An 18741-nucleotide genomic window follows, 5' to 3' on the forward strand; every position below is an offset into this window, starting at 1 on the left:
TTCACGTGAAACACATAAATAGAAAATTACGCTTCCCATTTCTTGCTACCGCTCAAATTTGCATTGTTTTTTTCACACTCACCGCCCCCACACCGTTACGGCAAAGGTGAACAACACAACCTCCAGACGAGCTTCCGTTGTGTTCGCTCGCCAAGCGTAACAGTTTAATGGACACACAGTATCACAGCAATAATGCGCCTCCGCACCTTGCAAACCGTGGTAGCATTATTTCCGCTTAGGTCAAGCGAAATCAGAACGGGAACGGAAGTAAAAGAAATCGGCAAAATATTCATAAAACCTTAGACCACCCTGGGGCTACTGCAATGGTTCGTGGCATGTAGCCATTGCGCCATCGTGAGAGTGGCAAAGAAGCAGACACAGACGAAATAAAAACCGATAGAAATTCCGGACACAACATTGCGAATGCGCTCCATTACACGCGAAGCCCATTCAGTAGTACGCAGCGGACCCAGGCGCCCGATGATGGGCGAAAGCTCGTGCTCGATGCGCCTCTCTGGGATGTTGCAGCAACGGGCGACTCCACGACCATCGATATAGGTACGCGAAATAGGTACGCCTCGGAGAAAATGAGAAAATAAACAATCCTCCGGCTCGTTGTTGGCGGCCAGTACAGGCTCCCATTGGTCGTCTATCTTTGGAAGTGCCAGAGGGTGTTCATGGAATGCATCCAGTGCGTCCCTACCGCCGCCACTTCTTTCGCCGTTCTGCCGCACTCACGTTGCAAAACAAACATTGCATGTAAACAAATACATACGAAGCAAATATAGTACATCGTGTCGGTCCCCTTGGTTGGCGTTATGGCGAGTGTTCGTTGTAAAGTACTTCTTCTCTCAACAGCAGCGAGCTAAACATGCTTGGTGCGCTTTACACGGAGCATCGACACACTAGCTGGGACCACACTCATTTAGAGCAGTTGAGAGACAGGGAATATATGAAAAAAAAACGAAACCTGAAAAACATGAACCCATCTCCGAAGCTTTTCCCAGTTTGTGCGGTTGAACTTCACCTCGAAACCGACATTAAGCTGTGGGGCATGCTTAGTTACATCGCGTAACATGCTGGGGAAATGCGGAGCGAAACCAAAGCCGGTTAGTGGTTTCATGCTTCAGTTCGCTACATGCCGATTCTAATACCGCCGTCGACGGAGCGCGTGTACGCTGTCTTCTCGATGGTACGAGCCATCTTTTCAAGCTCGAGCTATTTTTATCTTACTCCGACGGTAGAAAGCCATGTTTGCGACGAGAGTGAATGAAGGTTTAAACATGTACGTTCATGATCGATTATATGCAAGCCATTAAATTGTAAAACGATTTAACATGTTCTGAAACGTATTGCATTAGGAGAAAGGTAGATATTGAGCAGCCATGATCAAAGTGGTGTGTGGCAAGCTGTAAAAACTCTTGTTAAAATCTTTTCTCAAACGACTACCACCCCGTAGCCACGAAAGATCGATTAAATTAATGTAATAGTGATCAATATTCTGCATTTTTTTAATTGGGATTTTAAACAAAGTGAAAAAAAACCCAACATTTTGCTCTGATGCATAAAGATTAGCAAAGCAAAGTGGTTTTACTCAGGGGCCACGTGTCTTTGGATCTGCATCAATTTTTTTTTCCTTAATATCAATTGAATGGAAAGGATAAAAAAAAGTTTCCTACATCAAGTAATGCTAAATAAATAGAATGTAGACAACATCAAAACCTACGCCCGAAAGTTCTCTGGCTGTGCAGATATTAAAAGCTTCATTTAGAAGAAAACAGAATGCTGCCCTAGTGCGTGGGTTGTGAAGGTTTTTCAAACGTGTCCGCCGTGCAAAGGAATCGTATTACTTCATCATTCGACACACTCCCCGGGTTTGTTTTCTTTGATCTGCGAACAGCATGAGCTATCGCAAATTCAAAACACTCTGCCATCGAGCACGGATATCCGTTACACTGTTTGATCGTCAAATGGGTGTGTGTATGTGTGTTTTTTTACTTTCTCTACTCCACTCTACAAAACACACGAACTGGAATACATTGGCAGAAGAACTGATCCTGCACGTGCCCCACTTAGATGCATCCGATTCATGTTTCTGGCATTTTCAATTCATAGCCGTCTTTCATAGTTGTTTGGGGTATCAAGATCGATACAACTCTTTTCTGTCGCTGTACACTGTACTGCTTATTGAAGACAAATTTCCCCATACTTGTATTGAACGAGTAGTTACAAAATAACGTTCCAACAGCATGCGGAACTTTATCAGAGTACCCTCGCCATTCCCGGAACGCTTCGAAGCGCTCAGCACCACTCACACTTTTGTGATCGCAGTTTCATTATGCACGAGTATGGCAGCAAGTCGATGATTAATTTCTGGCAGTAAGAGCAAAGCCGCCGGCCCGTTCGGCCCACGGCTGCTCATTAAATTCCGCGCGAATCGCAAATCGATGATGCTCATCGTGGGCTTCCTTCACTCAAACCCTATTAAATGAAATTGGTTCGAATGGCTCGAACCTTGGAGCCGGGCTTCCGTGCCGATTGCCATAGCTACGGGTCTAATAGGACCGCACCAAAACGGGCACGCTTTGAATGGTCACACAGAACGGTCCCGAAAACCGTACCTCATCCGTTCCAGAGCAGCACAGCACACTCGGTGCGCGAAGATACAAGCATCGTTAACACACTTCGCTGCATTTCCGATTGATTGGGTTCTTTCTCGATTTTATAGTTCCTTCATACCATACGTCCCTCGCCCACCGCGACAACCCTCAAACCCTGCTCGTCCCGCCATTCGGGGTTTATGGTGGTCGGTCAGGTACGTTCGGATAAATTTAATCTAATGCAAGAGTGTTTCGCCAATCGCACAAATTATTTGATGAGCATACACTTTTGCGGCCCTTGCCGTGCGCAAAACAGACCATCACGCAGCCAAATTTCCAAATCAATTTGCACATCTTCCAGCAAACCCATAATTTTATATTTCGAATTATGCAAAGAATACGGAGATAGACTGTGGCGTATAATTCCCGGGAAAAAGCTATTTGCGTCAACCATTCGACTGTAATCACCGAAACGGGTTTCGGCCTTCAGCATCGCACTCGAGCAATAGCACCATGGACAGCAGCAGCAGCAGTAGTAGCAGCAACGGCGGCAACAACAGAACCAAATAGAAAAACATTCAAAAACCTCATAAAATTACATCACACAGCACATTATGGCAATTGGTGCGTGAAATTTTGTGCCAATAAAACTTCCATAAACTGGCGTAGCGGGAGCACTCCCGCAGAAGGGCTTCCGAAGGACAAACCCGTGCCCGTGGTGCTTGCGAGTAAAAACCACTCACTTGTGGATTCCTCACTCATCCTTCCCAGCAGGCTAGCCCATACCGCACGTCTCACGGTTGCACTCTCGGTTGCGCTAGTCGGAGGGATGCCGGATGCCAACACCGAACAGGCTACAAACTAAAGAGTAGCGAGAATAAAATTCCGTACAAAACAGGCCCACACACTTCATAGGAATTTGATGAAGAATATTTTTACATAATCAAAAGCAATGATGCATAGCGTCGAGAATGTGGGACCAGCTATTAGAGCTGTTTCTGGTGAGGAATGGGAATAGGAAAGGCTTGGTGGTAATTTTCAACAGTCTTACGTCGAAAAAGTTTCGCTATTATTCGAGAAGGCATAATAACTCTTAAAGGAAGCTGTGCTTAAGATTTACGAACAGAAATTTAGCAGAGGGGATGAATATTTTTCACTGTAAAAAGCAATCTCCTTCTTCTGCTTGGGCGCAACAACCGTTGTCGGTCAAGGCCTGCCTGTACCACTAGTGAGTCAAGGCCTGCTTGTACTACTGCTGAGCTTTGGGCTTTCAGTGACATGCTAATGATTACACTTAACAGGATAGTCAGTCCTAAGTATGGGGGCACAGCCCATTCGATTCGGGGCTTGTAACCCATGACGGGCATGAGGTTAATTCGTATGCGTTGACGACTGTACTACCAGAGATTTCTGGTGGTACTGCATGGTGGTGCATTAAAAAGCAGTATGTATTTTGAATTCTTTAAACATCACATTCTTTAGCATCATCATATTACATAGAGCATGTTTTTTTTCTAGTGTCCTAACAATGCACAATGGGCATTTGCCGGGATGAAATTCAAAAATCAACTTTGCAATAACGCAATTCTAAAAGATAGGTTTTAATACTTAGGGTTAAACTAAGAAAAATACCAAATATGAGCTCTTTATCTTTTCTGGATCTCTAGAATAGACCTCTCAAAGTCGAAACTTTTTATTTATTTATTTATTTATTTATTTACGTTATCGGGCAATAGGCCTAAATAACAGATACAAATTCTTAATTAGTAAATAACTTAAACATAAACACTAGCTCTTTACATCTGACGAAGGCGAGAAACAGGGATATGAAAATCTGCAGATGATTCAAGTCTGCAGAAAAAACGGAAAAAAATCTTCACTTTTTTGGAAAACTTTGAACCTTTGTAACTTTTTCAAATTTGAACCGATTTTGATAAGTTTAGGCATTTCAAAAAGCATATTTAGTCAGCTTTGTAAATACATAAAATATTTTGATATTTTAAATATTTGAAATAGTTAATTTTATGCTAAAATATACGATAATAACTGAAGAAACCTCCTGAGAATTTTCATCCTTATAATTTTGGACTTGAATCCATTATGAAAGAGGCATAGAGTGGCGTTGTCTCTTATATGTTACATAATAGTCTAATATATATACTATCAATCTGTAAAGAAATATTCTGCGAAAGATTGCGAACGCGAATTTTATTGAAGTTTTTCCGCATAAACTTTTTCTAAAAACAGACACATGCGTAACTAGGCGGCTCCTTAGGTGCCTAGTGTATTCTACAAAAATATATTCTACGTGTTTTTGATCATCTTTCATTTCCATTACGAAACTGTGTATCTTAGTTTTAGTTCATGTACTTATTTAATATGTAAATTTCTAATCTAACCTAACTTTGTTATTAAATATAATGAAGCAAACTGTAACCAAATACCATTTCTATTTTTCTTCCTTTTTACATTCAATTATATATCTCGCGGAAAGAGACTATTATATGTCTGAACAAAACTACAACTCGCTGAACGTGTTTATTTAATCCTCTAAAACCCTGTAATGCCTTTAGAGCACTGTAAATTCTCAAATGATTCGATGTAAGGTCATTGCCATTCTGCAAACAAATTTTTCGAAGCGGATTATTTGATCGTACTTCTTCAAAAACGCGATATTGTACCATTTCAATTTCCATTGACTGTCTCGTTTGATGCGATTTGTTCGGTCGTGAGGTTAGTTTTCTATCACAATGCCAGGAAAAAAGGTTTAAGCCAATGAACCATACACTCTTCAACAATTTAAGTACAACAATAAGTCGACCGATGACTGCCATTCAACCCAAATGTTCAACTCGAGAAAATTCTGAAAAAGGGTCAACCTGTCGAATCCGATCTTCTAAAAGTACCCAACAAATTGCGAAGAGCTATAACTCAACAACAATAGACAAATAAATTACATAAAAAATAGAACCTGTTAGCAGGAAGTTAAAAAAACTTAACGAAAGAACGTTAAAATTGTAACAATAAAAATACCCTCGACGTTGCATACTAACTTGAGCAAGAAAGTAACCATTGACTCATGCATTCAGTCATGTGTTATTTTCCTGTAAGTCTCAAAACATTACATCCACCATGTGAGAAGCGAAGAGAACGAAAGACAGGCTGACAAACGTACGAGTGCAATGAGTTGTAAATTTATTCACTAACAATTGAAGTGTGCGATTCGCGTGTGCTCGTACGGGAAACCTGCATCTCGAGCATTCACTCAACCAGCTTCCACGTCGCATTCGAAATGTTTGCCTCGTTTGAGGGAATGCCAATCATTTGGTACGAGTAAGCGACAGGAACATGATGCATTGAATGTGGGAAAATAAAGAACAACAAAGTAGCGTACCATTGTACTGAGCTTTGGCAAAGAGTTTGAACCAAAGGCGAATGGTAATTTGTGCATCTGGTGGATAGCATTGAGCTCAAAAAATGGCTACCATTCTTGGGTATTTGTAAGGAAATTTTCATTTAAAAAAAACTTGAAAAAAACGACAACAAAATACACACATTGTACAACATGATTGTCGAACAGTAAGTTGGTGGCTGTAATGCTTTTTTGTGTAAGAAAAACAAAACACCTGAATTGATAAATTCAATCACTCAAGCAATCATCAGTTTGATGTACACTATACATTGAATTACAAGCACAATTCCCACAACCGCCGTGCAATTCCAACAACCAATTGAATAATAAACCATGCATTTCGCAAAACACAATCACAATACGTGAGCGAAACGTTTGTCACAAGTATATTAAACCCACGTTCCGTCGCAGCTCCTTCACGTTGAGAATGTTTACCCACGCACACAAACTTTGTATCGTAAGCACCATTATTCTGCACACTTTGTATCGGGATGCAATAAAAAAAACTGAAATCAAACACGGCCCTGTACCCTTAGTTTACGATCCACTTCCGTCGAGCGGGCGGGACACTGTGTTAAGGTTCCACACTTTTTCACGCTTAACAAAAAAGGGTTGCCTAATCCTCTTTCCATTGGCCGCCGGCTGCAAAATCTTGTGCCAAAGCTCCAAACGGCCCCTAGGGTTGGTTTATGGCGGCGAACGTTTAATGTGAAATTTATGCTGCCGCCCCCTTCCGGTCATTTCAAAATTCCAGCTTAGCGTAAAAACAGGCCTTTGCCGGAAACATTATTTTTTGCATGATTCCGTTCCGATGCTTCATAACGCGCCCGGAAGGCGAATGATGATTATTCACAAAACATCTAATGAATTGTACGATGCTATTCGTGGCAATTTATGCTTGCGGCTTATGAATCATAATGTCTACCAAGTATTTGTTCTATACTTTCTATAAGCCCAACACAATAAACAACAAATCAGTTTCGTAGCAGTGGTAAGAATAATTTCTAAATATTTATGCTTACACATCCATTTTAATTAGCCGTCTGCCCAATTAAGTAGTAAACCTTATCACTCTACTATCCACAACCCACTGGCAAGCGTCGAGCGTACCAGCTTGCCATCCCAACCATGTTGAAGTACACTAAAGCGACCCCAGCGGTACCGACGGTGCAAGGCAACAACACTATTTCCCCCCTTTTTAAAGTTCGCTTTGGTTTGGTAAAGTCACCCTCACCAATACGGTCGTTGTCGTCGTTCCTCAGGGACGGGAGCCAAAAACTTTGCCATAAAATCAGATCCGCCCAGTGTTGGTCGGCGACTGGTGCAACATTTGAACAAGCTTAGCCGTTCGGCGACAGGGCGACGGTCCACGACAGCATGAGTCACGCTGAAACAAGTGTCCCGTATTGTTTCACTTGAAACTTCTTGAGCCCGGTGAAGCAGAACCGGGAGAATGAGCAACAGAACCGCTCGGGGAAGGATTAGCTTGGGCGAAATGTGTCCATCGGATAGCTAGTTACCCGAACTACCCCGTTCCATATTTCATAGTACACCGAATCTCCGACGTATATCTCTCCCAAAACTAACAGATTATTGCAGCAGATACTGCGTTCTAGGGAGGGATGAGCAACTGGAGCTCGTATCGGACTAATTATCTCAACTTGTAATCTTTGAACGTGTCGTATGATTATGCCATCTGCCAAATGTCGTTGTTGGTTGGTTTTGTTAGCTTATGAGCTATTTATGTATGTATTTATTTCTCGATTAGGATGGTCACATGGCAGTGCTGCGAGCTTAATACTTTTAGGAGTAACTTATTTAATAAGTACGAAATGTTTGTTGCAGTTTACTTTTTAAAAGCATTCTTACGCCAGCAATCTTAAATCCAGAAATTCAAAGTGGAGTATGAAGCATGTGATAAATATATCTTTGCGTTCTTATGAATTTCAAATCTTCATAAAACATTTGATTGAAGTAAATCAGTCTATATTTGACGAATGTTTATTTTTCTACCATCCAAAAGATCCATAAGGTTTCTCACCCCTGCAAAAAGAAGTTATCGAAAAAGGATTCACTTTAAACAGATGGCAGAACTAGCAGTAAAGAAAAATACCCAGTCCGTGTTCAGTTTAAGCTAAAAACGAGAAGAAAGAAAGAAGCCCTTCACAAAAACATGCACATTTACACAAGCCAGCACGAGATGGTGCCTAGAACAAGTAAACTTGCTGAATGTAAAGAGTTTCAGTGTTGATTGCAACAGAACGCAAAACATCACAAGGGTGGATTAATAACAAAAAACCATATCCAAGAATTTTATGGTTTTCGAGCACACCCGACGTTGCCATTGGTGAGTTTTTGTGGAAAAATATTATCCATTATCAAGAAATGCATGAGCATGAATGTTATTTACTCTTTGAAATTCATACGAAGCGATTGTGGTATGGCATTTCGGTGAAAACAAAAAATGTGTAGGTCAAAAGATGCAAAATCCCTACAATGCATTCATTACTCTCTCCAAATCCTATGTCCAGTCCGCAGGCGAACCTTTGAGTAAAAACTCACTGTACAATCAGAAGCAACATCACCACCGCACTACTAAATCAACATTTATAGCAAAGTAGATTAAATTAAAGTGCATCCCATGCGTCGTCGACCCACGAGCAAAGTGGCTGCCCAGTAAAACATCCGGGAAACTGCATTCTACGCTTCCGTTCTGTTCCGTTCCGTTCCACCGTAGCGTAGCGTTCTGCTATGTCCAGCGGGATCAACTTGTAATTATGTCCACGCCAGTGTCCATCATCCGAATCTTTGCAAGCGGCAGCGTCAGTGTATGCAAATGCAACTTGCCACGAAAGCAGGACAGGAAAAAAACCGTCCAACCATTAATAGGTCCCTGCACGGAAATTGGGTTAGAATGTGGCCACTGGGACGATACTATCCATCCCGCTTCCAGGCCAGCCCGGCGGACGACAAGGGTATTGCCAATTTTAATCCATTTATTGACGCGCGTTTCCGGTAATGAACCGAGTATAAACTCACCCGAACCGATCTGAACATGCCGGAGGGAAATGGCACGTATTACGCGGTGGATTCCATTCTCGCAACGACTTCCGGCATAACAACCCAATGGTTGCTATGCCCGTGCTGTTGACTTCGAGAGGCTGTGTCGCAGAACTGTTTCGAGTAGCAAGCACCAGGGAGAACACAGGGGCATTCGCAGCATTACGTTCTACATTGTTCTGCTTCAAGCTAGTTAGCTGGTGCTCGTTATGTTGCCTCGTCCCACGCGACATACCGCATGTCATCGCCGCTGCTGAAAACTTTCCAATTTCCAAACAACCCGCTTCACAACATTTCCATGGCGATCGCGGGGCGGGAGCGGAGAAAGCATTTGTACAACCTTCACAAAACAAAAGAAAACGTTCAACTGTCAAAAGTTTTAAAGTTAATTTAATGGAACGACAGCGTGCGCACGGAGCATGGAAAGCGATTAGGGACGACAGGATACTGCCCGCAGAATCGAATTTGTTAGCAGCAGCAGCAGCAGCAGCAGCAGCAAAAGCGAAAAAGATTCGTACGGGACAGTCGCGAAATTTGACTGACATGTTCTTATGGGATGCGATATTAATTGCTTCCCGCTTCCTGCTGCAGTTTGTTGCCCTCAGTCATCACACTGAGCAACCACAGCATCCCACTGTGGTTGTGTGTCGGTCAAAACCGACCTTGGAACGTGACGCCCGTCTCGGAACTCTAGTAGCAGTTCCGTTTCGGCGTTGTTTAGCGAGTTGCTCAAAAACTTGTTTCGACCGCACCAATCTACTCGGTGAAACATTTCCCAAACATGAGTCAAATTTTATCCATCGTTTTCCCGCTAAAGTGATAGCATGTGCACCGGTTTCGGTTTGTGGATGGACCTGCTAAGGATTGTTTTATGTGTCAGTGAAATAAACGAATCTCAAGAGTCTTCACTCCCGTCCCGGTAGCAGAAAGATCTAAAAAGAGAAAGCAGCTTACCGGACAACATTTAGGGTGACAGGGTTTGTTTGTTATTCTTTTTTTTCCAATGAATAAGTTAAAACTTTATTCTCAACGAACGATCCTTCTTATGACCATCGTCGAGTGCAAACTTTTCCCCACAGCTCCGCACACCGGATGTGACGGTCCCTTCGTTAGCGCAACCGTTTTTAGCGCTGCTACCCAAACTTTCAGTCTTTCATCAAGCATTCCAAAGTGTCAAATTAGCTTCCCGGAGATTGTGGAACGCGATGATGGGAAGGTATCTCCGGACCGGACCGTTTTGACTCGGATCCTTGAATCACGCAGCAGGGAATGAATGTTCTTACCGCGATAATTTCGAAAACCATCGACATGTCCTTGGTTTGCGCAAATTGGGGTAGCTAACTCTTTCGCCGGCTTCAGACCAGGCGCCAGGACAAACCGGGACGAAGTGTCGTGACCTTTTGGAGGGGGAGGGGTAGGGGGGTTAAAGAATTGCCACAAAATTAGTTTCACTTAAAGTATTTACGTGTTGCGAGATGGGCGGATGGGCGAGGGACTTTTTGTTCGCGCTTAAAAATAAACCAGTCTTGAAATTTCTAATCTTGCTGATTGATGAACCAACTTTTGAGCAGGTTTTGTTCTGCAGCTTTCCTGCTGCTGGCGCCGCAATTTGGCTTTTGCTATAAATATAGTGGTGTGTATTTTGAAGATTATCTCGGAATTTGCTGAGAAGAAGAGGTCGGGTGTCTCAATGAATGGTCTTCAAATTCTATAGCATCAGACCAAATTTAGTTGAAATGGAATGTAATGATGGAGAAAGTAAAACCTGCTGTTCTATAATCACGTCACAGTTGAAGATTGATAATCTTATGCATACTTTCTTCGTAACATTAATAAATAACGCAATGTCTGATACTTTGGAGAGAATATACTATAATACTAATAAACGGGTTTAGATCCGGCATAGTATCACTACAATTTTCCGTGTTTACCGGTCCTTACAGACATTGCTGCAACCACGACTGTCATCGACGTTTTGAATTCCATCATTTTGACACAATAGGACGGCATTATCTTACGCATACTGTCCTCTTACTGTGAACATGTATACATTTGAGCAACATCAGTTGCTTTTTCATTTCATTTCATTTCATTTCATTTCATTTATTAATACAATATCCGCCATCAAGGCTAAATAAGGCAGACTTAAAACTAAATAAACCCTAACAAATAAACAAAATAATTCAAGAAAAACTAAGCCTAACTAAACTAGTCTAGACCTAGCAAAAAAATTAAAGAAAAAAAAACAAAGGTAGAGCGTAGAGACTATCAAAACTTAATGAAACTTAGAAGAATAATTAAAGAGAATTAGAAGAAAAAATACGGTTACGGAAAGAGTTGAGAGAGGAGTCGAAATCAAAGAGATAGTAAAAGTGGTTAAACAACCTGAAACAGGATAGAATAGGATCATTGAAAGTATAGAGAGTATGACGTGTTTCAATTGACAGAGGATCACGAGGACGAAGGGAACGAGAGGGAACATACAACGAGATGGACGAGAGTAAATCAGGAGCATCAGTATCAGAAAGTAATAAGCCACCAATAAAACATGCCTGAGACACTTGGCGGCGGAAGCTTAAAGAGTGAAGATTGAATAGCTGCAATCGCGTTTCATAGGGAGGTAGTGAGGCAGCACCGAACAAACGACGAAAAGCAACCCTGGTAAAAAGGCGTTGCTCAGTTGCTTTTTTAATTGAGTATAGTTCCAAAAGCATGAATGACTCCAGACTTTTTTGGTCACATTGCCCATCTACCAACAACTTATAATCAGAGTTGTTAATATTATTTTGTAATCAATCAACGTATTTAATCGGATAAAGGGTACAACTATAAATCTCGTTCTAATTAAAACATTCCATTAGAGTGCTAACCCCAGACAGAATCATTTTGCATGAACCCCATTCCACCATTAGTAATACACCGCGAGTTGTTGCCTTGGGAAACAAATTTATATCTTCTATTAATTAAATGAGAGTAATGCGCATTTGCTTTCTTTGCTTCTACAAATTCAGAAGCCCCAACCTATTCAACTGTCCGGTTTTTACAGAAGTCAACAAAACGAAACACCCTCACAGCAGCGAGCAGAGCCAAAATCCAGCTCCACAATCACTGCACACTGCAACAACAAACCCGAGCGGGATGAAAATGAATGCTGCTGGTGGGAAGATTGCTCCTTCGCCAGCACGAGAAATTCATCAAAATTAATCAACGGCATTAATACGATCATGGGCGTACCTTAGCATGGGCCTGATTAAGCGAACAACTCTACCCTTACACCAAAACCCACGCACTACTACTTCAGCGAAGTTTGTTAATTGATTCACCGTATTTTGCGCATCGATACGCGGTTTGCCCTTCTCAATCACACTCAAACGGTGTGCCCATGTGTTCGCGTTCATTGCGCTTGAGCTTATCGAATGTAGTAGCTGCGTGAAATCGTGATGTGGAAAACTCTTACCAATCATGAAACAATAGCGTGTTAAAGTGTGGGACGCAAAAGCCTATGCTAAGCATCTTCATCTTACAAAAAAACGTATCTGTATTTTGCTGGTGCTATTTTCGCCTCTATTGCTTGTTTCGATTTTGGCAATATTTTAAGGATCTAGAGAAAACCAAACGATACAAGCCGTTCAATGTGCTGCCCTGAAGTAAATCTACCCTTTGCGGTTATGACTTTCCACATTCTGGAAAGATGATGAAAAAATTTTTCCCCCTTTTGCCGGTCCCATATGTGGGACCTACCGAGTGTAAGCTTCTTTTCCATCCGCTTCGAATGGCGCAGAGCCTCACACATTCTCCCAGTGGGCAGAATAGCTCTGATCGGCTTTACTCTGCGAACTTGGCCGTTCCGTGCTGCCAAACACTGGTTCCCACTGATTCCATCGATGTTCTGCATTAGCTAATATAGAAAATAAAGTTCTCCTTTTTTTGTGCGCATTCTCAATTTGGTAAAACTCACCATCGACAGGAAAGTTAAATGCATCTATTACAGAAACGCACACGTGTGGTGGTAGCGAGAATGAAGAGAGAAAATACGGATGAGTAGGGACCGAGAACCAAACGTCACATTTTACCGGATTAGCGCAAATTCCATCCGTCCATGGAAACGAATTTTCCACATCGCTACACACACAACGCCGTATACCCACGGTGTGTTATGGTTTGAGTTTCGAATTTTCCTAAAAATGTACACGCTCCAAGCGGAGAGAGGCAGCGTGGGCCAACGCAGGAACACCGCCGTTCATCTTCTGGCGTCGGTATTATCATGTCAATTTTTGGCTCTAGGGATGTGTTTCTTCGGAACAAGGGGAATGGTGTATTTTTCAGCACGGAGCGTTTTTTTGTGGCTCTCAAATTCTCATAATCCTTTTGCATCGTACCACCAGGAAGTGTGAGATGGAATTACTTTATGACGAGCGGGTGGATAGTATGGTGTTATTAAATTGTCACCGATTGCGATATGTATTGGAATAATGAAAAACTTCTTTTTTCATTGATTTATTAAAACGATGCAGCAACTATACGTGCAAAGATTTAATGTGCAGAGTTTAGCTAGGCTTTACTGCATGTTTCAATTTAAAGCTACAGCTACAGTTACTAACGATATGGAGTTTTTTTTGTTTCATTCAGAAAGAACGATCAGGCCTTGTTACTCCGACATAGATATGGCTTCTTCATTTAACACACGACGGCACACTCATCCCTGGAAATATCTTTGTGTAAAAGAGTGAGTTTTTGGTTGCTTGGCGTGATTGCATCGATATATTTCAAGCGGATTGGGTTGCTTCTATTGTTTTAAGCCTATTCCCAGGACATGCAAGACAATTTTTCGCTTCAATCCAATCACATTCTAGTATAGAATGGTACTATATATTAAATGGAAACAACGGATTATCCATATTGAGGTCAGATTAAAACTGACATCTGCTGAAACAATACAAATGCGAAGGATACAACCCAAATAGCCAGAATTGCTTAAGCAGCTCATTTTGGCACGCTAAAGATCGCTGCTTTTATTCACCTTTTGCAGTAGTTAAACAGCATCAAAGTTCCAGGTGATCCTTCTAAATAGCGCCAGCTTCCTTAAGCTACGGTGCCGGGGATTATTTTTCTTTGTGTTTTATTTTCAAGCAAGCGTCATCGATGAAATAAACAACGGGAGTTGTTTTGTTTGTGCACATGTGTATATTTTTAAATCCTTAATATTCATGAATTACACGAAATGTATCACAATTTACTGATAAATCACAATCACTTCCATCAAAATCCCTTCTTCAAAGAACTAATCTAACTTGTGCAGCAGCAATAACATGATTGACGGCGTCAGTCTTTGACAATTTGACAAGAGCCACCTTGTACCGATGTCAAGCATTAAAAAGCTATAAAGTTCCACCAAGTTCGGTACGCTTTCTTAACAAGCCTGCAAGTTCCATCGTGAACCATACACATCAGGCTAATCAGTCACAAGGTCCCTGAGAGTACCATGTGCTTGTTAAAAAGCTCCATAGTTCCGCAAAGTACCGTCTATCTCTTAATCAGCCACAAGGTACGACATTGGCACGATTTTTTGTTAAACAGTCTCAAATCAGCTATAGAGTTCGAGCTGGTTATTTGGGAAATCACACATAGTTCGATGATGGTTACCGCAATGAGATAAGTTTTAAAGAATAATCAACCGCAGTATAGAATACAGGCGGTCCCCGAGATACACGGTACCTCTTATACGCGGATTCGGAGATACGCGGTTTTCTAAATTTGACAATTCTTTGAGCAAATTGTACTGATTTGACACATCAATTTTAAATTGCCAAATAATTTCCATTTTGATCGAATGTTAAAAACTATTTCAAATGGTTTAAAACTGTTATATTCAGTAGAATCATATCAACTAATTCATAAAGTAACTATAACCTCCCCCTGCTTGCAAAATTACACGAACATTACTGATATTTTAGCTGGAAACCACGAGATTCGACTTACGCGGAAATTCGAGATACGCTGTATTTTGTGGCCGTTTTCGGTCCCCATTAACCGTGTATCTCGGGGACCGCCTGTACAGGTTCCGATACACAAATTCAAATGATGCCCTTTTGGTTGAATTAAAAAAAACACATTTAAAAAGTACAAAAGTGTAATCATTAGTTGGAATTAGATCAAATAATTTATATAGTGGCTAAAATATACGATTTCAAGAAAAAATACACGAAATTTCGTTATAATTTTACTGAAACACGCGATCTACGTGAATATTCTAGTTAGCGTATATCGGGTAATACCTGTACACTCATAAAATAATGCAATAATCACTCTTCTTACATTCCACAATTAATTTTTTATACTAATGCCATTATTTTAATGTCATTTAAGCTTTCAATGAAATGAATACACATTATAGACATCGTTCATTTAACTTGTTTTATTCAATGATAACGGCATCATTAAATGGGATTATATACCGCATTCCATTTTCGCCCATTCATTTCCGCATAGGATCAAATCCTTTGTACAACGAGTCTATCCTGCAGGATAACATGTACAGTACAAACATGTGATATCAAACTGGGGACAAACTGGAAGTAATCCGACAACAAAACAAGTTCACTTCACAGGAATGTCACGGATCAATTCTCGAAATAGCAGGTGTGGATTACGCCCACAGTGAAACATTTACATGCAAACGGCACACGAAACAGCAAAGAGACGGCAAATTCTAAGAAGATTTCCAACAACTGCCAAAAAATAAAAACAAAAATAATCACACACACACACACATCAGAAGCAAGCAATTACTTTTCAATTAGCAATTATCAAAGAGAACCTTCCACAAAATGAACCGAAAAATCAAACGCGCTGTTTACCTTCCCTCCTCCCCTTAGCTGCCACTCATTGCTGCGCCAATTTCCTGCAAATCCGCTTATGGCTAATTACTCCGAAATTATGATTAAAACAGCAGCTTCAGGGCGAATAAAACTCAACAAATTTCAATGAATCTCGCACAACCCGCGCACACTTACAATGGCATCCGGTAGCGCTCTGCTTTGAAGCCACACTGCAGCGCATTTACAACAAAGCTCTTTTGACCCGTAATCGCTTGTCGAATGCTGTTTCGCGAGCAAGCTTCAATTTTCGATCCGCTCGCTTCGAGCGGTTGAGTTTCCGCCGCTCGCTGAACACGCAGGCTGTTTGATGTTCCGTAACGAATTAGATCAAATTATCTGCCTTTTATTACGAAAACTAGACGCTGCTTATGGAAGCTGCTTGAGATTCCACCTGCTTTTGGCTCAGTCATCCCATTTCGTAGGGTTAGGAGAGAAAGCGGGATTTCTAGGCTGTGTGCCTGTTACACTCTCTGGCAAAAGGAAGCCGTAATCAGTAAAAAAAACTGCTTGTTTGCTAAGCTGATTGATGATTACTGCGTGGTTAGCCCTCTGTTTTGAGATGAATACCAATTGAGTAAAATCTAAAACTGCACCGAAAACTATTGTCTCAATAGTGCTTGATGTAAAATGATCTTTTAGCACTAAACATTAAATTCCGTCAACTATTTTTCTTTTATAAATGAGATGTTATATGATTCGTTATGTGATTCTATTCGTATTTGTCCTATTTCATTGTAACTATCGTTTGGTGACTGGAATGATATTAACGCTTTACATACAAAACCATAAGGCAAGAACCTCAAATATTCAAGATGTATCTTGATCAGAAGCATACTTATAAACTGTCCTTCGTTTAAGGCTTGTTGAAAAGACTAACTTTTGAAAAATTGTGGTTTCTTTTCTCTCTGCTAGATATGTTGTAAATCAGTCAGAATAAAATGTAACTTAAGTTTGTGTTCCTGTTAAGCGCCGGTTTCAGTTACGTTAACGCCAAAATACGCAGGATATTTAGAGCCACTTTGCTGCGAGAGGACGCCATTGTGTTCATCAAATAGATAACATTTTCTTGAATGTATGACCATTTTTAAAACAGAAATTCTCGTATCTAATAAACATGTTGTGGATAATTTGGTTTTAATGTGTTGATAGATACTGGTCTACGACATCTTCTTTCAATCTCACAATGCTTAAAAGCTTCAATGACATAAACTCTTTCAAATAATCAACCAGTTTCTCAAACTCGATAGAAGCGGGATCTATCGAAACGATTGTGAAAAATGACATAAAATGTTGGTTTCCTTATACGTGTATAGAACATTTTGTCGTACTGAACGCGTGACTGAACAGGGTACTTTTAAAATAAATTAAAGCCATCTCTAGACAACTACAGCTACCGTTCCTTTTAGATTGAGTAAGAGAAACTGTATGAATGATGTTTGTCTTATAAAGACTACTCGAAGAAGATAGATAGGATAGGAAGATAGGAAGATGGGTATTCGAATTGGGAGAATAATCCAAAACTGTCGGACAGAATCAATTCAGAACTGGACGGTCCTCCTATAGGAAGGGCTTCGTAAGATTCCTGAGTCCTTCGTAGTTCTAATAAGTTTCGAAGCCCTCAGTTTCGAAGCCCTGTTTAGACTGTCAAGACCGCGTAGATCGTTATGCAAAAAAAGGACAAATATAGCCCAGAGAAACTCACATGAAAAATATAATAAAGAGTTTCCACCTTCTTTAACCTGTGCTAATGAATCGATTGTAGCTCATTTGAACACACAATGAACCATGTTTGGTCATTATGTGCATTATCACCTGGTCCAATTTTCTCATTTTGCATTTAACAACAAGGCTCACGTTACGACAGTTTATGCAATGCGACACAAAGTATCCAATTTGGTAGACGTAGCCCTTTAAGTCAATGCCTTTACAGCCATAAAGCGAGTAGTGATTAAAAGTGACACAATAATTGTTACCTTCTGCCTATTCCACCATACCAAACACATACCGCCTGCTACAAACCTTCTGTACCAATGATCCACCATTGATGTCCCTTTGTGTCTCTACCACTGAGCCACACAGTGGCTTCTCGTGGGATTTCTGACCCGCGTCAGATCCATCCATGTCCTGCGCTATTATCGACCCCACCTACCATCGCGTCCCACGCGTTGCGCTACGCATCATCACCATCGCCTCTCGCGCCTGTTTGTATTCGGTTTGTTTTCATCAACTTCGTCTGCTTTCGTCTTCCATTTCAGGTGTCATTTTTCCTGTCATCGTACGTGGTGCCCCTGTCGCTAATATCCTTCCTGTACATGGGCATGCTGGCACGGCTATGGAAAGGTGCCCCCGGAGGCCGTGCCTCGGCAGAATCCAGGTACGTACACATTATCCGCGCTCCTTAGTGTGCGCCGATGCGCACTCCTTGCTTCGTCAGCACACTGGCAAACCAAACGAAAACAAACAACGAGCAACAACGCCAACGACGTGATCGGCTCCACGCGAGACGTCAAGGCGGTATGTTGGAAAATCATCACCAAGGGCTACCGTGTTGCTGTAAATGGCAGCCGTACCATCCCAAACAATGTTCCGATGGAGCAAGCTGTCAAGTAAAGCTAGTAAGGCTACGCCATTGCCCCGATCACCTTCGAGCGGCGTGTCTTAAAGACAGAGGTTTCTGTCGAACGCAAGCAAACCTGTGCCCAATGCATTAACAGTGCCATTTGGGCTGATCAACCAATTTCGGTGTTATTCAATTTTCTATCCTCCGGTGCGCCATCTTCTGCATCTTAAT

General features: G+C 41.4%; 1 protein-coding gene across 4 annotated transcripts in view; it reads left to right on the forward strand.

Annotated features, from left to right (window-relative positions):
* Positions 1-18741, forward strand: part of LOC120951431 (allatostatin-A receptor) — a 50575-nt gene that overhangs the window by 21607 nt on the left and 10227 nt on the right. For all 4 annotated transcript variants that reach the window (XM_049605859.1, XM_040370142.2, XM_040370143.2 and 1 more), the window contains exon 6: positions 18206-18324. In XM_049605859.1, the coding sequence (XP_049461816.1) occupies positions 18206-18324 (119 nt within the window). The remainder of the gene's footprint in view (positions 1-18205; positions 18325-18741) is intronic.

This window comes from Anopheles coluzzii, chromosome 2, assembly GCF_943734685.1.
Source record: "Anopheles coluzzii chromosome 2, AcolN3, whole genome shotgun sequence".
NCBI lineage: Eukaryota > Metazoa > Arthropoda > Insecta > Diptera > Culicidae > Anopheles > Anopheles coluzzii.